Genomic DNA, 27,695 nt, shown 5'->3' with positions numbered 1-27,695 from the left:
AATGTTATAGTTCTAGTAAAAATGCATCTGATATTACATTGGAGAGAGCTGGAGAGATATACTTATGCCTGTCTTTGTTTTTATAGCTCTTCTGATACCCTGCTTTAAACACTCAAAATCACTAAGAAATTAAATGGCTATGGAACAATTTTGGGCAATGCATAATGCTGATTATTATGTTGCTTTGAGTGTGTAGTTGGAATTTACTATTTGAAAATTTGGTCTACTAGGAAAACCAATGTGTCATAGGAATGCCTTTTGAACCAGACTCATCTGTAGTGGAAGAAATTGAAACAGTGACCTGTAATTTTGCTTGAAAACTTTACTCTTGAACAGCTGGAAGTTCCCAGCTGTGTGAAAAGCTTTTTGTGAAAACAAATTCAAAGTGAAATGTACATTTTGTGTACAATGGAGGCTAGAAAGGTGAATCTTTTGAGAAGATGTATGCAGAAAATTTAAAGAAGTCAGTAAGAACAGGACAGACACAGACATCAGAGGATAATGAGGATTGCAGAAAAAACAATTACCACCAACCTGCCTTCCATAAAGGACCTGTATACTGCACGAGTCAAAAAGAGGGCTGTGAAAATATTTACAGACCTCTCACATCCCGGACATAAACTGTTTCAACTCCTTCCCTCAAAATGATGCTACAGAGCACTGCACACCAGAACAACTACATACAAGAACAGTTTTTTCCCCGAAAGCCATCACTCTGCTAAACAAATAATTCCCTCAACACTGTCCAACTATTTATAAAGTCTGCACTACTATTACTATTAATCTTCTCGTCACTCCTTATCACCCATCCCCTCCCACTTGTGACTGTATGACTGTAACTTTGTCTCATGTATCCTTACGATTTGTATTGACTGTTTCTTAGTATGATTTGATTGCTTATTGTACCCTATGACTATTATTAAGTGTTGTACCTGATGATTCTTGACTCTTGATGAATATATCTTTTCTTTTATGTATACTGAGAGCATTTGCACCAAGACAAATTCCTTGTGTGTCCAATCACACCTGGCCAATAAAGAATTCTAGTCCAGTAGTCCATCTAGCCCAGTAGATATGCATACAAGGAGGTATTTTTCCAGGCTTCAGAAAGCTTTACCTAGCAAGCCCTAGGGCTGAACTTGGGATTGTAAGATTACAAAGCATATGCTTTCTCACTGAGATATGTTTTTCTTTCCTGGATGTCTAATTAATGACGACAGTATTTCCCCACCCCCCACCCCACACACAAAAGGATATTCAACATGGAATCTAAGCTAAAGCTACCTGTTGACCAGCAGACGTTTTCTTGGGAAATACCTGCTGATGGGTGGCTGGTTAGGGCACAGCTGTGGAGCATTTGGCAAGCTGCATTGTGGTTTAATCCAGGTGCAGCGGGAGGAAAGAGACTCTTGGTATAGTAAGCTCTTTGACTTGGTTGGGAAAAAAAGTGGCTCCATCCTGGAGTAATTACAGGTTGGCATTTTGCCAGCAAGGCAAACCTCATTCTTTGTTCACATACTCATACACACAGAGTGTGAATGGAAGGAAAGAAAAAGCATCCGATTTCTTAAAGAACATCAATCGCTTGCAGCTCAGTTTCATGCCAGGTTTGGGGGAAGAAAAGGCACCTGTAAGAAAGCTTTTGTTCCACCACACCATGCTGAGAAACTCATTTGATATAAACACAAAAGGAACAGTGAGACCCTCATCAATCCTCCCCCCACCAACATGTAACCTTTCTTCACAAAGCTGTTATTTAAAAATATTTTAAGAGGTGAGATTTGATCAAGCAAATGCTTTTTCATCCTAGAGAAATATTAACTGTAAAAAAATAAATAAAGTTTGGTTATTTTGTGTGGCAGTTCGGCAATTTGAATCCCTAGCACCGCATAATGGAGTAAGCTCCCATTACTTGTCCCAGTTTCTGCCAACCTAGCAGTTCAAAAGAATGTAAAAATGCAAGTAGAAAAATAGGGACCACCTCGGTGGGAAGGTATCAGTGTTCTGTGTGCCTTCTGCATTTAGTCATGCTGGCCACATGACCATGGAGACATCTTTGTTCAGTGCTGACTCTTTGGGTTTGTAATTGAGATGAGCACCGCCCCCTAGAGTCAGGAATGACTAACACGTATGTGCGAGAAGTTGGCCAAAGGTCATTTGAAAAAAGACAGCAATTGTAGAGACTGGTGTATTCTTTCCTCATGCTGCAGTCCCATGTACATTTCACATTACTTGGCAGCATGAAATAACATAGTGAATACTGGATGATAGGTTTCAGCTTCTGGGAATGTATTAGACTTATGTTGAAGGAATAGGAGTAGATGTCCCATTGACTGTAGGCATATATTCTAAGGATGATTTTGCTGTTGTGCATAGTAAATATCTTATGTTTTTGAACCTTAGTGACTTAAGATGTGTGGACTTCAAGTCCCAGAATTCTCCAGACAGCATGGGCAATTCTGGGAATTGAGATCCACAGATCTTAAAATTGTTGAGGTTGAGAAATAGTGATAAAGAAGGCTGAAGACTGGCTTATCTTATATATACTAAATTCTCTTCTGTGAGATTTGCTGTAGGCAGCTTGCTATGTATGAACACAAAGCACTAACAGTTTGATTGATTTATTATGTGCCATCAAATCATTGTTGGCTCTTAGCAGCCTCATAGGTTGATTTTCTCCTTTTCAGATTTGTTTTATTAAACAAAACTTGTTATTAAACAAATATTAATAAAAAATAACAATGGTATAAAAAACTTTATTTGATTTATTTGATTTCTATAGCTGCCCATTTCAAACCAGTGAGAAATGCACATTTATCTTTTGATTTTATGAGTATTAACAAACACCACATTGATTTTACATAAATAGTAGCAATCTCTATAATCAGAATTAACAGTTTAGAGTTTTAAGTACCATATGTAATATCAAAATAAAATATCAAAATGAAGGAAAGGCCTCAAAATTTCCTCAATCTTTTTTACATTGATCCTATATTGACATAGGATAAAAATAAGTTTGCTACCTACAAACCAATCTCCTCCATCAAGATATACAGGGAGTCAGAGAAAGCAATATGAAAAAAGTGGACTTTTCAACTTTCCCCCATATAACAATAAAAAAGTATGTGTAAACAATGTAATTCTCATCCCTCTGAGTTAATATATTTAGGTTTCTTGATCTAGATCTGTATTGCAGTCACTGAGAGTTTCAGGTTAATTTAGATTCTCATATAACTTTAAGTGCAGGTTCTACAGGTTTTTACACTGAATTTTTTTTAACATGTATACACTATAAAAAGCATTTGTTAGAAACTTTGATTCATAATCAGTTAGAATGATATAACTGAATAAGTACAGGAGCTGTGAGTTATACCAATTTCATCATTAGTGTATATGTTTACTTAGAAGTAAGTTCTACCAAATGAATTGCAATTAATTTTCAAGATGTAGCTTTTCTGCCCATATCCCTCATGTGACGACTAGTCCAGTATCTTCAGCCTGAGATGATGGGGTCCACAGTTGACCTCCCACATGTTTGGAAGTAGCCCCAGGGTTTCTCCAAAGGTTGACTCCAACTTCTGCCACTGTAACTTGCAATTTAATAGAAGGTAGAAAATGTGAAATATGTGTTAAATCATCAGATAAATTGTGTTCAGTATACAGCTCATTAACTTTGAAGTATGGCTGCTAGTGTTTCACTTGAAGGCCTCAAACCATTCTCAGTTTAAAAAGCTTGCACAGTCCAAGTTTAGTTTAAGTTTAACTATAGCTTTAAGACAATTAAAAGGCGAGTCACATTTCTGAGTTGCTCCGCTTCCATGCCTGTCATGTAGAAATGGAATTGAGAAGCTTCTGTTCAGACTATGCTATTGATTTCTGCATCAAGTTGTTGTTGATGTCTAGAAGACTGCCAGGAAAAGTAAACTGGCTAACCTTGTCACTGGAAGAAATGCCACAATTGGTTGAAGATTTGCTGTGGGTTATTACTGCAGATGTCAATATCATATTCATTTTCTGTTTTGCAGTTTTGCTAAAGAATGCAAAAAAGGAAGAGGAGAAGCCATTCAGAGACTGCGCAGATGCTTATCAAGCTGGTTTTAATAAAAGCGGTGTCTACACAATTTATGTTACTAACATATCAGAACCTAAAAAGGTAAAGAAAAGTATGTATTTCTTTTTTAAACATTAAATCCATTCAAATAGATGTTGTGCAAAATTCAGGCAACTAGAATTGGCCTTAGGTAAATACCACTCTGCTTTTCATTCCTGCTGCTGCAGGAAATATGCAGAAATGACTTTCTCCATAGTTCCTTTTTTGCACCATGTCTTGGGAGACCTGGAAAAATTGCAGGGGTGGAACTGTATGGATGTTGTATCTCTTATGGAAAAAGACTTGAAGATGATTCAAAAGTCACATGTGTAGTTACTGCAGTATAGAAAAATTCAGACCACTATCAGCCTTTTTGTGAGCACCCAAAAGAGGAAAACTTTTTTTTAAAGATTTGCATTTGGGAGTTTAAGAATTAAGACTTAAGAGTTAAACTACAAAATCCCAAAGATTCTAAAGGCACCCTTTATTTTCTTAAACTCCCACAGTGTCATATGAGATACTGAAGTACAGAGAGGCTGGGTTAAGAAAATTTAGCTTTTTACTGTGCCTCAAGTCTTTAGGATAAATTTGGCCTTGTATTCCATCTGTTCATCTTTCTGGTGGCAAAGAATTCACAAGTACATTTATGATAGGCTTTTTAAAGTCCTTGTTTACGTTAATCAAATGCTATATTGGAGGAAAAACCTCCATGCTCAGGGTTTGCTATAAGGCTCTGCACATTACAGTTCAGTTATGTACTTTGTTTCCTATAGAGAAGAGTTTTCTATGTAAGAAAAAGCAAACAAACCATAAAGTGGACTAAAAGAAACTCTCTGGAGACTAGGATAAAGAATGATTTCTTCCAGACTTATTATTCTTTACCACTCCAGCAATCCAACCAGTACTCATTGGACTGGAGTCTTACCATGATATTAAGTGAAGCATGTAGAGCAACCACTCATATAAAAACACTAAAATATTCAGTATAATTTGATCTTCAATAACACAAGAAGTTCTCTCTTTTAAAGGACTAGTGCAAACTTCTCTATCAATTCAGGGAGTCTTGATACATCAGAGCCCCTTGGGTAGTACTTGTTCAAGTTGTTCTCAGCAGCGCTCGCTTCCACTCCTTCACAAATGAAATACTTCAAATATTTGGTGAAGATGAGCACTGCATCTCATTACTATTCAATAAAACTGTTCCTTTTTCAGGTTTCTGGGCAGGGGTGTCGAATATGACATATCACAACTTTTTTCTCTTCACTAAACCAGGAGTGGGCATGCATCCACCCACGGGCTGCGAGTTTGACATCCCTGTTTCTGGGCAAATGTTTTTTTTAAAGGGGCACCTGAAACTTCACTTTTAAGGAATCAACTTCTTAATGCAGCTGCAATCTTTCCCCCCTCAAGTTGGCAGAGAATTTTGAAAACAAAAGGAACTGCTTGAATGAAAACCTGCTTCTTTTGAACATGCAGACAGCTGTGGTGCATAAATGAAAGGAGCAAGTTTCCATCCACCATCTTACCAATTTTGACCCCACCCTGTATATGTTCCTGGTCCTGTGACCTTCCTCCCACAGTACCTGAAGTCCTTCCTCCACATCATTTTATAAGTATGCCCAGTGGAAAGAGTCAACCCATTGTCAAAACAGAAAAGCAGAACAATGTGAAATTCTGCCTGTTTCCTTATCCTTGATGCGTGTGTTCAGATTTCAACCTCAAAACATGCTAAAAGGTGTTTAATGGCTGACTGCCTTGACCCTGTCTGGGATGGGAGCCAGTTAAGGACATTTGTTGGCTTGAATGATGGAAAGCTAATGTTTATAATCACCCTGCCACTCCTGTTACTGTGGCAGGTGTTGCTATTCAGTCCATTGCTATAGGGATGAGCAGACCACACAATGAATAATTTAGTGGTGTAAATCTCACTGTCATTGTGCATTTTTTCCTTTCTTTGTAATAATTTTAGTACTCAAAATGCAAAAACTTTAAACTTATGTAGGAAAGGATTTTTTAAAATTTTAGTTCTGTACATCTTCTATTCCACGTTCTCATCCTAGTTTGTCATAAAGAAGACAAGTACACAAAATGCAATGCATATTTCTCTTCTTTCATCATTGAAACATATACTTTTTACATAGAATACAAAGATGTAATATTTGAAAAACCTTTGTGTTCTGTTGAAGCTTGATAATGCTTGGAAATTACTTGAAAATGCCTGCTATAAATCCAAGACCAATGAAGCCCCAGGCAGTAGGTAAATGTTTGAACTCAAATGCCATAATGAAAGGAAGCCCTAAGCCAAACTATTTCTCCCCTTGGATTTTTGTCCTTTCTTTCTGAAATAAAGTTCACAGTTTTGGAGCACTGTACAAAAGACAATCAGCAGTCTTTGGCTGTATGTGCAAGTTTCAAAGACAGACAATAGAATCAAAGTCATGTAATGGAAACAACCAAGCAACCGTGCTATGAGCCATTCATCTTCATGCAAAAGGCATCAGATGGATTCAGCAAAAGATATAATAGCTTGGATTGAAGAAAATCATTCAAAGAAACTGGGTAATGACAACACTTACACTACCAGCAAACAGATAAATTTGGTTCCCTTTTATGATCCTGCATGAGAATAGACAATACTGTCTTTTAATGAATTGATACAAGCTTTTAAACCTATTGTTAGCTAAACAATAGAGTATAGTCCTTTTTTATATGATCACAATGAGAGTGCTTTAGCACACATTCAGCTATATTATAAGCATTCAAATGTATGCATTTGAAAGGAGCACTTACAATTTAACCTGAACCATCCAGCAAAAACTGAAGCTTCATAGAATAGCAGGTGGTTGGAGCTGTTGGCCATAGTAGTGATGGTACTTAATACATATTTTTATATATTACTCAATGTACTCTAATGAATACAACTTGGTCAGTTTTATATTTTGTTGAATAAGAATCAGCATGAAGCAAATACTGTTGCCAAAACTGGCATTTAATAATTTAAATTAATTTAAATTTAATCAGCTTCTAAGCCAATCTCACTGTAGAATGCTGTTATAATAAAACAATTGTGAAGGAAACAAAGCATACATAACATAGCTAGAACCTTGTAATTAAGAAAGGATCACAGAGCACCAATTAAAATGGAAAGAAATATGCCACAAATAAAACACAGAAGGGTCACATCAAATCCATGGGATTTAAAACTTATATGTTAGAGACAATCAAATTAGGTTAGTGTACAAAACAAACCACATGGATCATTTTTTCCTGTGCATGTTAACAGTTAAGTATTTTTAGTTATTTACAAGATTTTTGTGACATCACAGTGATAAGACTTTAGATGGCTTATAAAAATATGCAATCACAGACTATTATTAAAAGAATAAAAAGTTCAAGTAAATAAATAATAATAATAAATGTAGCAGTAACACATGGCAATAGCAACTTTCCCATGAATTATAATCCAAAAACTATCCAAAAGGATTGTTTCCTGAATGCTAATAGAGAAATAGACATACTTAGATCAGCAGGACAAGCTGAGGCAAAAAAAAAAAAGTGAATATTTGGGTCTTCCCCTGCCGTAGATTCATGAGGAACAAGGATAATCAATGTGGCTTCACACTGGAATGTATAGAATGGGTAGATTCTACCTGGAGCAGGATGTCTCAAAGATAACTAGGATTTAAGCCATGAAGGATTTTATAATTAATAACCAGACCTTGGAAATGTATTAAAAACATATGGATAATGACTGCAGAAATGCAAGAAGAAATGTGATTTCTGGATTAACTATATTATCAGAAGATAGGCCATAGTATTCTGTAATAAATAAAGTTCTGAATATTTAAAGGCATTATAATTATCCATTATAATATGTTCCATTTTCCATTAGGTATCATCCATATGCAGATAATACCCAATAGTATATCTTGAACCCAAACCAACTAGGGTTCAAAGTACTATCCAAGTTTTGTCCAAGAGTCTGAAGATTGTGGGGACCTAAATTGGGAGGAAGAATTTCAAGCTCACTTTTGACCAGACCAAGTGATTCTGGGACTATGGATCAGGGTATCTTATTTTCAGGATCAGGGTTTCTTATTTTCCAGGATCAGGGTTTCTTATTTTCAGTTATGAATAAGGCTGCTGTTCTCCTTTTGGAGCTGTTGCACAATTTTTTTCCTGAACCCTCAGTTCCTGCTTATGAAGCAAGTTACAGCCAAGGCTAAGAAGGCATTGCAATGAATGCATCTTGTATAAAGATCTCCTTAGCCCTTACTTGAACCAGGGAACCCTACAGATAGTCTCTCAGTCACCTATAAAAGGACTATTATAATTCACTGCCCTTGAAAATATCAGAATGCAGTGGCACAAGAGTTCCCTTCCCCAACTCCAAAACAAAACAGTGACATGTTGATTTTATGAATATAATCTGAATATAAAGTGACTTTGATATTCATTGAATTTAGATGCAGTAGATTTTAAAATATTTAAATGGTTCACAGAATTAAGCTATGAACTTCATTACTGCATAAAGTTGGATGGGCTGGAACAATTATAAAAACTAAGTGCATTATTCTGTTTTATTGAAATATATAAACTTGAAGTCCAACTTCTTTTTTTTTAGAGTTGAAAAGTGGGGGACAGAAGTTACATTAGCATCTTATTTCTATCCTTTTGAGGTCAGTAAAATGGAGACCCAAATTGTTGGAGGCAATAGGCTGACTCTGTAAACCACTTAGAGAGAACTGTAAAGCACTGTGAAGCAGTATATAAGTCTAAGTGCTATTACTATTTACCTTAATAGTAACTCTTTCTGAGGAATGGCTATTATTGACAATAGGAAAGTGAGTAGACTGGCTCTATAAACCGCTTAGAGAGAGCTGGAAAGCACTGTGAAACAGTATATAAGTCTAAGTGCTATTGCTATTTACCTTAATAGTAACTCTCTCTGAGGAATGTGAGTAGGAAAGTGAGCCGAAATGTTTATACATTTATGTTCTTATGTCTAGGTTTTTTGCAACATGGAGACTGCAGGAGGAGGCTGGACAGTAATACAACACCGAGAAGATGGGAGCCTAGATTTCCAAAAAAGTTGGAAAGAATACAAAATGGTAAGATGGAGATATTGTTTTATCATTACTCTTAATTTGAAGCAAAGCTGAACACTGTGTCAATAGCTTGTGCTGGGAACATGGCCATTAAACAATAAACCAGAAGTAACCATGCAGTTCAAGTTTATTATAATCATCAAGACTCCTTTCTTGATTTGTTTTAATATGAATCATACTTCAGAAAGTTGCTTCATTTAGAAACTTTCTTCCATTCTTTCCCTGTGGATTTAGAGATGTATCTATTGCCTTTGTCCATGGTTTCCATTCTTCTTTTCCAGAGAATGTGTCACACTGAGTAATAACAAAAATGTTAAGATTGGTTGAGATCCAAATTCCCCTATGAGAAAATAGAAAACCCTTCCACCCAGGAATTGCAGGCCTCTATGCTTCACAGGAAGCCATCTACAGATCTCTTTGTGAGGAATTTTCAGAGGATGTGGGGAAAGGCAATCATTTCCTTAAAATTTCTGATGAATAACTGAAATAACATTCCATGCTATTTTGAATCCTGGTGAATTGTGAAGTGATGGCTGTACTTTGTGCACAGCTAAAATTGAATAGGGTTAGGACTAAAGGGTATATTAAATAAAGTTATGTAAGATATGAGGAAATTGGAATCATCTGGGGGTATATATATTTATCCTAGTAATAGTAGTCAGGCAGAGCTGATATGAATCTTCTGGAGATACTATATGAGTTTCATGGCCCAAGTGGAGTTCTGAAATTATTTAGGTTCAGGGCAGGGTTTAGGTTCAAAAAGAAGAAGAGTTGAGATTCAAACTAGCACCCAGGACAGTTCCAAATGGAACTCAAGGTGGAGACTCATAGCTAGATCATAGCTGGCTTAACTGCAGATGTAAGTTTATTAGAATTAATGTTTAACCATGGCTATTCCATTTTAGCTGGAAGTTGAAGGGACCACTTCTATTTTAGCAATCAATATCTCCAACAACACTGGAGAAACTGTCTCTGCGCTAAAATTCTTTGACACTCTGTAGCACCATTTTTAAATATAATCTCCTAGATATCTCACGGTATTTCTAAAAAACCTCTCCAGCAATATAAGAGGAAAATTATAAAGCAGATGTAGTAAAAAGTAGTCTTGATTCTGCTATATTTATTGCTTTATCATAGCTCCAGCTGCTATTTGAAATCTGAATCCCAGCATAACATTAAAAAGCAATTTGTAGATCTTAGGCTTAAAAGAAGTTGTATTCTGAAGATGGCAGCTGAAACGTCTCAGATTCAGAAGATGGTGACCCAATGGACTTGTTATATGGCAGTTTTATGGGGAAATAAGTGAATATGGGTTGGTGTTTGGAGTAATTCCATATTATATTTTATTATTCTGAATCTATAGTTTGATCCATAGATATAGTGAATAATATTATTTCTCAATGTTTCATCTCCTCTGCTCTTGGGTCCCCATCAATGTAATGCAAAAATAGTGACCCTCAATTTCCCAGATATGCTCTTCCAGCAAATGAAGAGGGTAAACCATGAAAGTTCACCCTATCTCATCATAATCTTCAAGCTAAGAAGAACTATGATGAGATAGAGCTATGCTTTTGTTCTTGGGATCATTGGAGCCATTGTCCCAGCTTAGGAGTGCTACTACTTCTGAGTGCTACTACCACTGCTGGAACCACTTTCCACATCATCTTGAGTTGTTCCTTAATGATATCAGGCCATGGTATGTCTCCAGGTTCTCATACTCCTTGTTCCTGATGTTGCTGCCACTGCTAAATCTATCACAGTCTTCTGATCTTTGTCTACTAGGACAATAACTGGTTGATAGACCAGTACCAGCCTGTACATCTTAATCTGGAGTTGCATAGGATCTTAACCCTGCTATTATCCATGATTTACTTCCCTGTCTAGACTTGGGAGTGTATAGCCCATACACTATGCAGATGTTCCTGAACACAATGCCAGCTACTTGGTTGTACTATTTAGTATATTCTGTTTCTGCCTGTATCTTATACCCTGCCAGTATGTGTTGTATTGTCTTCCTCTTTACTATGTTGAAGTGAGGGTAGTTATTTCCCAATTAGTGTGGTGCAGGTCTTCTGTTCATACATACTCTCTCATTAGCATTCTAATCACTATGATATTCAGTCCTGTAGACAAATATAAAATCTGTCTGACAAATTTTGTCAGGTCTGGTCTTGTGACACAGATATTGAACATCCAAGCCAAGAAATAAATATGCAGGTAGTGCTCAATTTAGGACCATAATTGAGCCCAGAACTATGGTTGTAAATCATTCTGCCCATAAAGCAGATATTCATGTAACCAATATGACTTTATAATTATTTTTGTGGTTGTTGGTAAGGTGAATGCCATGATCATTAAGCAAACTATCTACAATGGAAATTTTTTTTACTGGGAACTGGTAAATGTAAGCCAATTGCCTAGTACCCAAAACATTATTGTGTTAACATTGGGGGGGACCATCACACCTTGGAATCTGGGTCATAAGTACATTTTTTGGGGGGGTCTGTTGTAACTTTGGATGGTCTTCTAAGTCAAGAACTACCTGTATGCATGTCACAGCAGGTGAAAAACAGAAAACCTAAGCAGATTGGAATGATCAGTCCTTGGACATGAAACCACCAGAGAAAATGGTCTTAGCTGGCTAGATTAAAGGATAAAAAACAAAATCCCTCCATATCAATGGCAAACTACTTTCACATTTCTGACAAGACAATGATATGGATTTGTCTCTGTAATTGCCTGTAGCTGAGCTCAAATCAAGTCAGTCTCTGTGTTTAACATCATCATGTAAGCTGAGATGTCTTCTGAAATGCTTCCCATATGTACAGTTGATTGAAGTATCCTAATTCTAGTATTTCCATAACTAAATCAGAATCAACAACAGTTGAGAGCATCTGCTAATCTGGGACTCTTATCTCTAATATGGACAAAGTAACTGGTCTCATTATATAGTAGCTGGTGGCACTTGTTCATCTATATCACACTCAAAGCAGGAATCCAATTTCAAATAGGATGGAAAACCAAGATAAAACCTTACAGTTTATTTTTTTATTAATCCAATTTATATAGCTGCCCATCTCACCCAAGGCAATTCTAGGTGGTGCACAATTATAGATAAAATGTGAGAATGTAAAAATAGCAAATGCAGATAGAAAAGACCATAAAAATATGCCAAAGTGCTGGTGGCACAGTGGTTAGAATGCAGTACTGCAGGCTACTTCTGCTGACTGTTGGCTGCCTCAATTTGGCAGTTAAAATCCCACCAGGCTCAAGGTTGATTCAGCCTTCCATCCTTCTGATGTGGGTAAAATGAGGACTCAAAATTGTTGGGGGCAATATAAACCACTTAGAGAGAGTCTAAGTACTATTGCTATTGCTAAAAAATGGAAAATAAATAATTGAAGGAAATAGAAATTCCCCCCTCAACAATTAAATCAAAAATAGACTTAAAAATAATTAAAAAGTCACTATTAATAGCACTTAGACTTATATACTGCTTCATAGTGCTTTACAGTCCTCTCTAAGCAATTTGTAGAGTCAGCATATTACCCCAAACAATCTGGGTCCTCATTTACTGACTTCAGAAGGATAGAAGGCTGAATCTATCTTGAGCCAGTCAGGAATTGGTATTATTTAGCTGGCTTTATCTCCCTCATTTCCATTCCCCATTTGTCATATGCAGGGAGAAGAACCATGCATGACTGTAAAAATTACAGTTCTCATCTAGGTCATGTTTCCTGTCTGGTTTACCTGAGGTCTCAATTGCCATCTTTAACAAAGGACTACCTGTATATATGAAGTCCATTAAGTGTTCAAAGAGCTATGCAATTATCGTACAACATTTCTTGCTAATACTTACTAATTATATCCATTTCTACTGTTGTTCTATATCTGTAAGTTAGCTAGTTCAACAATGAGTGTAGCAAGTGCACATGACATTTTCAGATGTTGATATTTGGACAGATGTATAAGAATGCTCTTTTATATAAAATACCACACCCAAATTCATTGCTGAATGAATTAACAAAATAAAATTTTCAGAAGTAGAAGGCTGGATAAGGTATTCCCACTATTGGAAAATGTTACTTTCCTTCCTGAATTAACTTAATTGTGAGGCTTTTAGGCACTGAGTTTTCATTTAAGGAATACAGACTTAATCATTTGGATTTTATGATCTTTTGTGGAGTTTCATGTAGCTAACAAAAAATTATTGCAACACCCAGAAGTAAACCATGTCTCAGAAGATATAAAATGGTTATTAAAACCTACTTAAGCAAGCATCTTTAGCTTTATTTGATGCATTTTATTTATTTAGCATTTAGCATTTTAGCAGTAAGTATTATTTAATATGAGAACCAACCTTCTTGTCAGAGTCTCAACTTCTCCATTATTTGCAATGGATACCCTACCCAGTAGTTGTACTCTGCTACCCATATGAAAGAGATGTTCACAGGATATAATCGAAAAAGTGAAGAAGGAGGCCTCGGTGTTATATTTAAAGCTCTGACAGTTTTTAGATGTGTTTCTCACACACAATGAAATTTTAAAAGAAAGAAGGAGAACTTTGATTGGCTATTGTGACTATTACCGTAACATTTTGGACAGTTATACACACATTCAATTATCTTCTCCTTATATAAGATGCTTTTTCTTTTATTAGTTTGCATGTACCACACATGGTTTCCAGGAGAAAATTGCATCTTAAAAGCTACAGATAAATGGCATATTCCTTGATTTGTATTTCTGTGTAAGTTTATAGAAAAGTAGGTAAAGCTAGATTAAAATGAACACTGAACAAAAAAGATTTATCAGAATTTTATCATAGTGCTTACATTTCTGATAAATTTACACTTATCAGAAATGCAAGCACTATAGTTCCTTTCTACCTACATCTTACAGTCTAAAGTCACCATGTACATTTGTGTTTAATTACTTTATAGTTTGCTTTCTGCTACTACATTTATAGTTAAATACCTTTCCTTAGCCTGAGCTTGTTCTGCTTAGAGCACATAGTCCGATCTAGAATCATATTCTCCCTCTGTAAATGTTGCTGGATAACATCTGTTTTGGAAATTGCGTTGACATGTGGTTATATATCTTTTGATTGCCTGCCCTTCGGCATTTTAACTGGACCACAAAAATGTGTTTTAAATTGGCTCACATGATGGCCTCCCCTAATCAGAAAGGAAAAAAGAGTTGTAGTCTGCAAAAAAAAGTTAGCTGATTAATATAGTTATCCCTTTGCCATTACATTTGATATAAACTTTGTTGGATTACTGATGAAATACAAGGATCAGATTACTGCATTTAACTAGATCCAGGTCACAAGGCACCCCAAATCTGCCTCAAATATTTATATTCATATATAGAACAAATTTGTAGGTGTATGTCATTCTTTATTACTGATGCAGATATTACAGTGCCAGAAGAGCTGGGACTTCTAAGAACTTGATGGTTTATGAGACATTTATCACAGTATTTAAATTCCATCAGACAACAATCCTGTTTCTCAGGATATCTCCAAGAGGGATGAGGTGGGGGTGTCAAAAAATCAAAATGGTAGCTTTAATAATGTGATCAAACCCTGCCCCCTTTTCTTTAGATAATTATAACCTTTGTTAAAGCTTTTAAAGAGGAAGATAAAAATGACTGCAAACTAATATGAAGTAAGGAAGAAAAAAGAAAAAAAATCAGTTAAAAGCAAAAGGTATAAGAAAAAAAAATAGAAAGAAAAAATAGAAAAGAAAGAAAAAATGTATGTTCTTCACAGCAGTTGTTACCTACAAATATATGTTATCTCTCTCTCTCTAAAGTTACATCATATGACTCTTCTTTCTGTAGTCTATTCTGTCTAATCATCACATGTTCCCTTTTTTATGTTTATGCAAAAAGTCCCTTCTCTCATCAATAAATGTAAGTAAAGCTCCACCCCTTTTTTACATGACACATAAGAGGTATGGCTCTTGTGGACTGTCGTGTGGTCATAGCTGCCATTTTGACATTTTTATTCTTACTTCCCACAAGGTAGATTGGATTGAAAGAGAGAGAATCGTGGGCCCAAAGTAAGCTCCAGGGTCAAGTGGAACTTAGGCCTCCAAACTCCTTATCCAGCACCCTGAAAGTTACTCCTATTTAATATATAACAGAAGAAAAAAATTTACTCAATACATAGGAAGTTATGTTAATGTCAAATAACAGAATATAATATTAATTAATATGTATGAGTTCAAATGGAGTTTGGGCTTTTGGCTTGTTTGTTTTGTCTGTGTCTTATCTACTTGTTTATCTTGGACCTGCTTACTTTGGGGAGTGTTGCTTTCAAAATGATAAATGTTGCCAAATCTCTGAATTATATGAATCCCTCTGCTTTTGACTGCTGAAAAAGAACAGAACAGAACACCAGAGTTGAAAGGGACTTTGGAGGTATTCTAGGCCAATCCTCTGCTCAAGCAGAAGATCCTATACCATTTCAGACAAATGGCTGTCCTGTTTTAAGTCTATATTGTTTTTATTCTACAAGACTTTTTATGATCAATATCTCTGTGTGTTTCCATATTTTTATTTTGGGCTATTTGATTGTATGGATATTCCCCTCCTCCTCCTCTTCTATAATTTGTTCATTGAAATAACTTTTTAAAAGTGGGATATTAATGGTGAATTAAGAATTAATGGTCTATAACATATCAATTGATTTTCCCCTTCCAAAAAGCTGTTCTGTTGAAAATCATTTATTTAATTTCCATCAAAAGCTCGGGGGTCCTCTTACTTATTCTCAGAAGATAGACTTGCCTGAGGTTGGGGTGAGAGGTTAGGACTGACTTACTAGTGGTTTCATTCAATGGTTTTGAAACATGTCCATAAGATATGCTATATCTGGTTTCAATTTCGTTTTCTTTTCCATTAAAAACCTCAGAGCTTCCTATGAACATTATCAGATGATGAAAATGAAGTAAGAGAGAAAAGTGTTTAATGATACTGGAGGAATGTAGTACAAATGGGATACCCTTATACATTTTGCCAGATTTAATAAAACACTTTTATACCCTTCATAGCATTTTCCTTCCATTGTTAACATAAACTCTGCAAAATGTTAGTCCTGACACTGCTGAAATAATGCTGGATTCTTTCTGTTCTTGACCCATGTTCCTAGTTTCCTTGTTGTTTTGTGTTATTTTGATTCTGATTTTGCTAACAAGGAGATGCTTGATGGGCCTAAATAATTCCTGCAAAACTGCTGAATCAAAGAATAGCTGTTCAGTTCACTATCTGGTCCTTATCCCCTTTAGATTGGAACTTCTTTTAAAACAATCATGTTTATGTGATATTGTCTGATATTGTGCTAGCAGAGAAAAGTTTTTCTTCTTTATACAGTATTTTTGGGTTGTTGTTGTTAGTTGCAGAGTCATGTCTGACCCATCGCGACCCCATGGACAACGTTCCTCCAGGCCTTCCTGTCCTCTACCATGTTCTGGAGTCCATTTAAGCTCACGCTTACTGCTTCAGTGACTCAGTCCAGCCACTTTATTCTCTGTCATCCACTTCTATTGCCCTCAATCTTTTCCAGAATTAGGCTCTTCTCCAGTGAGTCCTACTTTCTCATTAGTTGGTCAAAGTATTTGAGTTTCATCTTCAGGATCTGACCTTCTAAAGAGCAGTCAGGGTTGATCTCCTCTAGGACTGACCAGTTTGATCACCTTGCAGTCCAAGTGACTTGCAGGAGTCTTCTCAGCACTATAGTTCAAAGGCCTCAATTCTTTGGTGCTCAGCCTTTCTTATGGTCCAACTTTCACAGCCATACATTGCAACTGGGAAAATCACAGCCTTGACTATATGCGCTTTTGTTGGCAGGGTGATGTCTCTGCTTTTAGTATGCTGTCTAGATTTGCCATAGCTTTCCTCCCCAGGAGCAAGTGTCTTTTAATTGCAGTCCCCATGTGCGGTGATCTTGGAGCCTAGGAAAATCAAATCTGTCACTACTTTCATTTCTTCCCCATCTATTTGCCAGGAAACGAGAGTGCCAGATCCCATGATCTTAGTTTTCTTAATGTTGAGTTTCAAGCCAACTTTTGCACTCTCCTTCTTCACCTGCATCAAGAGGCTCTTTAATTCCTTTTCACTTTCTGCCATTAGAGTGGTATCACTCTGTATGTATACAAATATTAAATTTTTCCTGTGCACTAATTCCTAAAGGCACATCCAGTGAGATATCTTTCTTCCAAGACCTTTAGCATCTTTATCAGCTTTGTCATTTCAATTCAACAATCAGATACATGATATAGGTTGAAATGAAGGACCATATCATTTGCAATTGTATCCTAGGTGCTCTTAAAGTCTTTAGAACTTTAGGGAACATTCTCTTTAATTAGTCCACCTTAATGGTACCACCATTTCCAACCATTGCTGGAAGACAAGGAATACCTGAGTCAGATCTCAGGTTTTATATTTTTCCTGAAAATCAGTGGAAGATTAAATATTTCCAATTTAGGAATAAGTTATTCAGAAGAAAATTTTTTCATTCACTTTGATAAAATAAAATTTACTTTAGAGTTCTTACAAAGAAAGGGAAAATCTCATGAAATGGCTGAGAAATTAACGCAAGCATTCCAGTATCTGAAATCTTTTAAATCTTTTGAATATGTTGCAAAATATCAGTTATCAGTTACATAGGAATGTATTTTTATTTATGTATTTATTTATCAAATTTATATAGCTGCCCATTTCACAAATGTGATTCTAGGTGGCACACAAAAAAACATTATTTTAAAGCATCCATTTTAAAAGATTATTTTCTTTTTTAAGTCTCAGCCTATTCAATGAATTAAACTAGACAATGCTTCTCTCATATTCCCAGATATTTCTATCATTTATTTTTACATTTTTAAATAATATCCAGACCAAGAAGGTAAGCTTCAAATTGTTTCTATTAAAATCAATGAGAATTGTTAATTCTGATTGAATTTCATCATTAATTTCTTAGGGACTAAAGCTTGAAAATGCCCTCTGTATGATATGTATGATATGACACATATCATGTATCATATCCTTTATGATATCATTTAATAATTGGGCAACAAATATATCTTTGAGAAAAAGATTAGTTAGGAAAAAAAATGTCTCCATCAGTAGCCCTTCTGCCTTGTTATTCATACCAATTACTTACAATGTCTGTATCTAATCAAGAGAGTAAAAAAAAATATAGTCATTGTCATGATCTTCATGAAATTATTGAAAAAGAATTGGTGTATATTATAAATCAATAATTAAAAACATGAAGAACACTCTGCACATTTGTCAAGAATTATTACATACTCATGAAAGTTGGTTTTCCCAAAAGTGACAGTCATCATCTGTGAATGCCCTGGCATTCAAAATTATTTTTCTGTGGCTGGAAGGATGTAAGCTGTAATACATATTACAATATTACATATTACAATAAGAACTAAGCAGATTGAGGAATGCTGTGAACATTTATTGTTGAATTTTTTTTTCTGTGGTGTATGTTGCATAAATATAAGCAAGAATGATTAAACTCACTTCTTCATTTTCCCCCTAGGGTTTTGGTAGTCCCTCTGGTGAATATTGGCTGGGAAATGAATTTATCTTTGCAATAACCACCAGTCAAAAACATTACTCTCTAAGAATTGAACTAATGGATTGGGAAGGAAGTAGAGCTTATTCACAATATGATAGATTTTACATAGGAAATGAAAAACAGAATTACAGGTGAGTGCAGATATGATTTTACTTTTATGAGAGCCTTTTGAAATATGCGTGTAACTGATAAGTTGGAAACCTACTGGAATCTTGAAAGTAAAAGAATATTGAATTTTGCTTTTAGTAGTTGGAGTATAAAATCATATATGAATCTCCTTAGCCTAATTCAGACTATTCAGTATTGTTTATTCTGATTGTCTTCGTGCACATCTGGGTCAATAAATAAGATGTTCTTATAGACCTATTGGGAGCATATATCCATTTGCATGGTTTCCTTTAACAGCATATTCCTATTTTATGGCTGTAGCTTTCTGATTATATTTCTTATAGTTCAGTTTGAACCCTTTTTACTTTGCAATCAGTAAATATTCAGTGTCTTATTTCTTAGAGTACCAAGCATAAGATACTCTTATAATGTTTTCTTTGTATTAATTAAGAAATATGTTCAGATGTTGTACTTCATTAGAAAGACTATGTTATACATGTCTGTCTATATTTAGTAAATAAGAAAATAAGCGACCTTAGAGATCTTCTAGTCCAAACCCCCACACAAAGCAGGAAAACTTATGCCATTTCAGACAAATGGTTGTCCAATCTTTTCTTAAAAACTTTCTTAAAAATCCACAAATTCTGGATGCAAGTCATTCCAGTGACTAATTGTTCTAATTTCCCAGAAATAAAATGGAAGGCTTTTAATATTATACTCCCTTCTTAACTTGAAGTTTTCAATTCTTCTTGGTTTGATTTTTACTTTAATTTCTCAGTGTGTATTTAACTTTCTATTTGCCCAGTGTTTATTCTTCTCTCTCTCTCTTTTCTATCCTCCAACCTATCCCTTTCTCTTTTTCCATTGATATTTGAAACAATTATTGCCAAAAGGCTAGTTAGTGAAATACATTTGTCAATGCTCCTGGCATCTTCTTTCCTGCATTACAACATGTCCAGTTGTCAAATAAAGAAGAGAGAATCTGATGCAATCACAACATCTTCTTGGTTATACAGCAAGAGTTACTAATTAAAGGTGTAAGGGATGAGGTTAGACTTGGAGATAGCTGTTGTGATTCCAAAAACATCAAGAGCAGCACAAAATGTACAGATTTGGCTTACAGTTGGGCTAAACTAGCTATTTGAACTTGGCTCAAATTAATGCACGTTTTGCAAACACCAGGAAAATATTGTTGGGGTTTTTTTGATCATGAAGAAACCTCTGTGTGTATCACATAAAACCCTAGAGATGAATATTTTCCCAGGGTGGAAATAGCAGATTGGGAGCATAAATAAAGGTTAAGTTATTATTTTTCATTTAAAAGATAGTGATCTAATAAAGATAGTCAGAGTTCTCAGTTCTTACTCTAGCCAAGTTCAGCATCTTATTGGACCACAGAGTTTAATAGTCGACACATTCTGGTTTATGTTTTCTTTCAGCCCAGTTATTATTTAATATAATTTCAAAGTTATGGATGACTTTCTCTCAGTGATAGGTGTGCCTCAGACAAAGATAGAAGTACTGCAGCCCTCAACAGCAAACAATATTCATGGTCTTGTTAAATTTTCTCATGATTAGGAGGAGGCAGGTCCAAGGAAAGATTTATTCACAGCTTAACACTCAAACACATTATCTTACATAGAGAAGATTTCAAGTTCTATCACATTCAAGAACACAAGTCTTTGATTAAGTGCAACTTACTATGGTTCCAATCCACACATACCTATCACACTAATTCAGGGTAAGCAACATTATGAATAATACAAAAAATGAAGTAAAAACTAGTGGGTTAAAGTAATTAATGTTAAGAAAAATAAATGTCCAAAAGGTGCTTTTTTAAGAGGCAACTGGACTTTCTTGTTTTTCTTTGAAGATGTTTTGCTTCTCATCCAAGAAGCTTCTTCAGCTCTGACTAGATGGTGGGGAATGAAAGGATTAATAATCCTTGAAGACAGATGGTCATTTGCATTCATTTAGAGAGTTGTTGAGGCCATTTGGAGGTTTCTCTGTGTCCTCAGGGTTATCTGAGTTGAGCAAATGGATGTGGAACCTTCTTGGAACTGCTGAAAGGACTGTGTTGTGGAGCTCTGTGTCCTTTCACTGTTGAACACAGATGCAGGCTGTTGGGCATGAGTCTGTGTAGTCTGTATCTCAAACTGAAGTGCAAATGGTTCCTATAGTCTGCAGTTTTTCTGGAAATCCATTCTTACTCCCATACCATTCGAAGGAGGTTCATTCCAAAGTGCATAGCAAAATGTCTATGGAAATTCTCAATCATCCAGGTCATGGTTGCCCCAAAGGTGCTTTTTCAAGAGGCAAATTGACTTTCTTGTTGTTTTAAAACATTTCACTTCAATCTCCAAGAAGATTCTTCAGCTCCATAGACAAGAAAAATAAATGGAACTATACCTAAATCAGGATTATACAAACATAGTTGCTCTCCATATATTTTCTAACCCTAGAAACTACAGTATTCTTGCTTCTACTACATCCATGTACTACTTCACATCTTGTTCACACTTTTTAAAAGTCTCATTCCCTTTTCTCATTTATTGAAGTCTACCCAACCACAAATTTCTTTATTTTCCTCAGCCTCTCAATCGATTCATTCTTCCTTCATATTTTAGCTTAACTACCGTGTTTCTTCTCTCGGAGCACGCCGGCGCTTTTCCCTCTCTCTATGTATGAAAGAGCTCGCCTCGCCGGAGCGCTTGGCGAAGCACACGAGTTTTGCAATCGGAGAGGAGAGCGGCGGCGGCAAAAGGATCGGCGGCAACGGCAGGATGCTGCAAGTCAGGACCTTGCATTGAAGCAGCCCTGGGGCACGTAGCCACCTCCTCCAGCCCACCTTGAGGATTTGCCTTTGTTGTTGGTATAGCGCTAGGGACCGGAGCACGCTTCCTTGTTGGCAGGTGAATTGATTTAAAACCTCCGCTCATCCCGCCAGGGCCACGGCAGAGCCGCACGGGCTGGGCAGAACCAGGAAACACCCGCGGCTCGCTTCCGGCTCTGCTCGCACGGCTCGGCGCGGCCCTGATGGGATGAGCGGAGGTTTTTAAAATAATTCACTTACCTTCAAGGCAAAGGGAAGGCGGCCACAGGAGCGCCTGAAGCTGCGTAGTCTCCTCAGGGCTCCGGTTGCAGGGAGGAGCCCTGACTGGCTGCACGTGGCTGCGCCAAACGCCGCGGCGGCTGTAACGCCACGGCAGCAAGGGGGAAGGGAAATTAACGGTGGCGGAAGGTCTCCCGAACATCCAAGTTGTCGCTGCCCGCCCACCCGAGGATGCAAGGTGGGGGGAATTAAGTCACCCCGAAAAGACGGCCTAGCCAGTTTTTCCGGGTCAAAAAAAAAATAAGGCCCGGCCTTATTATGTGAGAAACACGGTATTTGCAACCTTTATTCATTTTCTTTATATGATCAGACCACCTCAAGGCATGCATTTTTACTGCTTATCCACTTCATTATTCAATCCTTTATTATTCAAGCTCAGCAGAGATTATACTACTTGGGACTTCTCAGAAAACAACAACTGAATGAAAAACTGCTGGGGACCTTCTACCACCATAGAGAGCATTTTAACTTACTGCACTTCTGTATGGTTTGCCAATTGCACAGTGGCAGATAAGAAAGCACTCCAGAGGGTTAACATCATTGCCCAGAAGATCATTGGTTGCCCTCTCCCCTCTTTGGAAGAGCTTTATAGCTCCTGCTGCCTTAAGAAAGTTCAAAACATTCTCAAAGATACATCTCATCCTGGGAACCCTTTTTTTTTAACTATTACCATCTGGCAGATGGTACAGAATAATAAAAACAAGGACAAATAGGCTGAAAAACAGCTTCTATCCCAGGGTAGTAGCTCTTTTGAGTTCTACTGTATAGGGCAGTGTTGGTGTGGTGTCGGGGGTTTCGGTTCAATGTGTGAAGGGTGAAGGATGTGTGTTTGTGTTTATTTTCATGGTCATGGTCATGATGTGCACTGAAGATGGTGTTTGATTTCATTGTACGAGGTGCAATGACAATAAAGTAAACTAAATTAAACTTATTCAGCACCCACTCTTTCTTAACTGTCTCTCTATTTATTATATATGTTTCCTAACTTATTTTCATATTTCTTCCAAATTATTCAGTTCTCATGTCCATGTATCAAAAAGGCAGAAGCATGAACATTTATACAGAGGCAGAAGCATTTACATTGGTTTTGTTTATTTTCCCAAATATTTACACCTCAAAACATACTCGCTATTACCTCCCAACCACCATCTATACATCATAAAATATCTCTATCCATTTCCTCAACTTTAACTTTTTAATCAAAGTACACAGATTTCCTTTCATCTTTGTATAGCTTGTGATCATTTGGCCCATTTTCTCTCTCAAACACAATCGCCTTGGTCTTTAAAATATGTTTTCAGATCCATACATTTGTTGTATCTCACTATTTAGCATTCATTACAAATTATTTCAGTTATTTCAGTCAGAACTGAAGTATCTTTTTGAATGAGATGCAAAACGTTTTCAAAGAAAAAACAAGAAGGTCCAGTTGCCTTTTTAAAAAAGCACCCTTGGAACAACCAAAATCTAGTTTTACCCCAAGCAAATACACACCATTCCCTGCAAGTGAGAATCTCTAATCTAAAGACTACTTTACAAGCCAACAAAGCAGTTTAGTGTATATGTATTCAGAATATGCACATACTTGTGTATTTATATATTCAAGTATGTACATAGCAGGAAGAGAAAGAGAGATGGGGGGAAAATGCTTATGAATAATGACAACCCTTAGCAATATGCAAATTGATTTGTCTTGGGAAACTGACTTTTAGCCAGTTAACTCTTTTCATTTTATTAATATACTAATTGTGATTTTCAAGGCACTACTATGAGAAATGGTTACAGGCATACGAGTAAGACTTCATTCCCCTTGCCAAACACAGAAAGGCTACATACGCTGTCGAAGAACTAAGGACAGAAGTTCAATGCCATAGATTAGACTCGGTTCTTGCTTAGATTTTATCAATGTTCATTTCTTCTCTTTGAGTTCCATCAATTTTCAGCTGTTTTATTCTGAATATCTCTCAGGAGGAATAGCCTATTTATGTGCAGTCACCCATCCAAATGGATGCTTTTTCCAAGGTGATGAAATGATTAATTACAATAATGATTCTGCATCAAATTTTCTGTTTAAAAAAGGCACAGCAAATGTGATTCAAACACCACCATTTCCATCAGGAACAAAAATAGCCAACCAAGCAACTGGTTTCCAAGTTGGTTTGGGCATTTGTTCAAAGAATATTAAAATAGAAAGATGAAAACAAAACAAAACAAAATAGGGCTGTGGGAGAAAGGAATATATATAAAAGGAATACATAAAAAAGGCACTCAGTGCCTTTTTTGCACTGAAGTCTCCTCACTGGACAAAGAACACCATTCCAACATTTCATTACAATCACTGATGTAAGAATTCAGAGTCTACAAACTAATCCATTGCATCTGAAAAAATATGGAAAATCATCTTTCATACTGTTCTGTAACACCCTATAGAAAGTTTGGACTCAGCCTGGATCAGTCCCAACTGGTGATTTCAGAAGTGTTCTGTTTATTCTCTGTGCTGTTTGTATTTCTTTCTTTCTACTACGTTTTATTAGTCTAAGAATCTCTGATTTGGTGCAGTAATGCTGAACACATGTACATTAAGAAATATCCTCACTTTTCAAAACCATACAATTATGAAATATTTTTTTTTCTGGGAAGTCAAGATCCCAACTAAAGTATACAGAGTATCCAAGAGCTCCCCAAAATATTTGATAATATATGACATTTGCTCAATTACATGGGGTGGATATTTGTATTGGATGGAGAATGTCTTTTACATTACTTTCCTGCACAGGAAATATAGAGTATGATATGTCTATGAATCTATATAAGTGAAGGCATTTGTGGTTTAAAGATTGATACAGTTTTAGATCATAGACAAATATACATTTGTTATTCCATTGGCCCGAATGAATCCTCAGATAGACTTATCAGGAAATCGAGTAAGTGGGAGAGAAAGATTTGCAATCATATAGACCAATTTGTTTCAGGAATGACTTAAATTTAATTTTGTTTTTTCTTATATGTTTGTCTCAGAATAGTTTGGCCAGAACAGTTCTTCACATTAGAGACATCTCTGGCTTAATTGCCCCAAGCTAAAATATAAAGTTCTCCATTGATTCTCCAAGCAAAAAGCATATGGATCACTAATAAAATAGAATGGTTGAGAAAAATATAAGGGAAAATGGGCAGAAAGAAGCAGTTCAGCCTATCCCAAAGGCAAAAGTCTCAGTCATCCCCATCACAGTTTGTCCCAAAGGTGCTTTTTCTGGAGGCAGCTGGACTTTCTTGTTTTTCCTTTGAAGATGTTTTGCTTCTCATCCAAGAAGCTTCTTCAACAGATAGGACAGTGGGGAATGGAAGGATTTATATTCCTTGATTTTTAGCTATACAATTTGGGATGAAAACCCTTTGAGTGGTGTGGGACTAGGAATGGATTTCCAGCAAAAAAAAATTGCAGACTACAGGAACCAGGACCACAACTCAGGTGACCCTGAGGACACAGATAAATCTCCAAGTACTTCAACAACTGTCTAAAAAGGATGCAAATGACCAGCTGTCAGTAAAGAATATAAATCCTTCCATTCCCCACTATCCTGTCAGAGCTGAAGAAGCTTATTGGATGAGAAACAAAACATCTTCAAAGAAAAAACAAGAAAATCCAGCTGCCTCCAGAAAAAGCACCTTTGGGACAACCATGACCAGGATGACTGAAAATCTCAGACTTATGTGATGCGGCTTCAATGAGTTTGCATCACTTTGACTAGAGTGGTTGATTCTGAAGATGTCTTTGCTTTATGAATATTATGCAGCAATTTTGAAATGAATATATCTGATTATATTGATACTTTGTCTAGTCCAGTACTGTTCAGTCTAATTGAGAATGCCTTCTGCCTGGCTTTTGTGTGTGTGTGTGTGTGTGTGTGTGTGTGTGTGTGTGTGTGTTTGTGGAAAAGAAAGGAGTTTTGTGGACTATTGATCTTTCACTACCAGTATGGAGAACTGATTATCTGCTGCTGCCTGCTGCTTAAGATGTCTGGTTATTGAGCTTGACATGGTTTCTTGATTGGTAGCCCTGTCTCCTTTGACAAGGAGAAAAACTTTGATTCTGTTTATAGAGCTAGAGGCAAAGAAATCTCTGGACTGCATCTACCTATGAAGGTTTAAGTTCCCTTGCTCCGATTTCTAAGATACATTATCTTCTGTATCTTATGCATTTGCTTTGAAATCCCATTTCTTAGGCTGAAACAAGTTGATACATTAAAGCAGTATATCTCCTTTGGAAGAAGATTTATACAGTTTTAAGAGATGTTTTTGGGAGAGGTAATTGGAATTTAAGTGACCCAGATTAGATCTGGAAACATTATCCTGGGATACGTATGTTTGCCTTCATTCGGAATTTAACCAACTCATATTTTCAACAGAATATCCAAATGAGGCTGTTGTGTTCTAAGATCAGAAGAAAATGGTGTTTCATGTGCAGCCCTTGTGATGATTAAGAGAAATCCACAAAGTAGACAGAGTCAAAGCATTATTTATTCCCCTTTCCAAAAAAGATTCTCATCCTTCAATTTAACAGCAGTAACAATTCCTGCCTACCTATTTCTTAATTCTGTTTCAATTAATAGAATCATAGTTCTGAACTGCAGGTTTTTATAGCCTCATTTCCCTAATTTCTCAGGGAAGAAATAGCTTTCTGGACTCAGGCTGAGCCTTCTGACCCGGTCAGAGTGGCACCATCTAAGAGCCTAGAGTATAAATAGATGACAGTGAGTGAACCTTTCACTCATATCTGGCTCTGTCAGCCACAACTGACGCCATGGGAGCAGAAATATGTTTAACAGGCTGTTTGTGTTTTTTTAACTGGGGTCTTAGTGTCACATAATTCATCCTGGCACTTTTTTTTAAAAACCCGCAATGTCCTTAGAAAGCAGAAGGATTCCAAGGCAATATTTATTTGTTTCAAATGGCTATAAACATTTCCAGGAACAGTACATATCTTGATTGTCCTGCCCCGATTAACTAAATCTTAGAAGTTCACTGCTGGTTAAGGAAATACGATTCTGGATTGAAAAATGCTAAACAATGATATTTAGCATTCTTTACATTTTAAAAAAAAACATATAGGAATATGTTATAGCTTGGTTAGGGTAACCAGATGTGTACATTACATGTTTTAATGATCTTGGACAACATAAATTATGGTTTGCACAAACCATGGCTTGATTCTGAAGCTAGAGTTGAATTCACACAACTTCTGGTTTTCACATGAACGAACATTGATTTATATATAATCATGGATTGATAAATATATAAATAGATGGCATAGGGTCTGATTACTTGAGGGACTTTTTGCAAATCATCTGGGTTGGCATGCCCTGAATTCCTTAAATTAAATAAAATTATCTCTTAGGACCTCATAGGTGTCTCTGTAGCAATGTCTGCCCCCTGGAACAAGCTTCCTCCTCTCCCCCATATCGAGATCTTCTGTTGCTTAATTGAAAAATTCCCCTCATCATATTAATATGTCTCGTGAAAATGTCTTTCCTTCAGAGTTGGAAAGAATATGTATTGTGTAATTGTTAAATGTTTGATGATAAAATATGAATCAACATCTAAGGAACCTTTTCCCATCTCTGAATTAAAAAAAGGAATGAAAACTGATAGAAAAGAAAATTTGTAGCCAGGGTTGAACTGTGGGAT

The 27,695-nt window shown here is 36.3% G+C and overlaps 1 protein-coding gene across 1 annotated transcript in view; it reads left to right on the top strand.

The window, feature by feature from the left end:
- ANGPT1 (angiopoietin 1) overlaps positions 1-27,695 on the top strand; it is a 139,920-nt gene that overhangs the window by 94,149 nt on the left and 18,076 nt on the right. The window contains exons 5-7 of the mRNA XM_087962087.1: positions 4,026-4,153; positions 9,100-9,201; positions 18,752-18,921. Coding sequence (XP_087818213.1) covers positions 4,026-4,153; positions 9,100-9,201; positions 18,752-18,921 — 400 coding nt within the window. The remainder of the gene's footprint in view (positions 1-4,025; positions 4,154-9,099; positions 9,202-18,751; positions 18,922-27,695) is intronic.

Source organism: Notechis scutatus, chromosome 3 (genome assembly GCF_049901735.1).
Source record: "Notechis scutatus isolate UNSWTSFEM ecotype Mainland chromosome 3, rNotScu1.2, whole genome shotgun sequence".
NCBI lineage: Eukaryota > Metazoa > Chordata > Lepidosauria > Squamata > Elapidae > Notechis > Notechis scutatus.
This window is presented reverse-complemented; position numbering and strand designations above follow the sequence as displayed.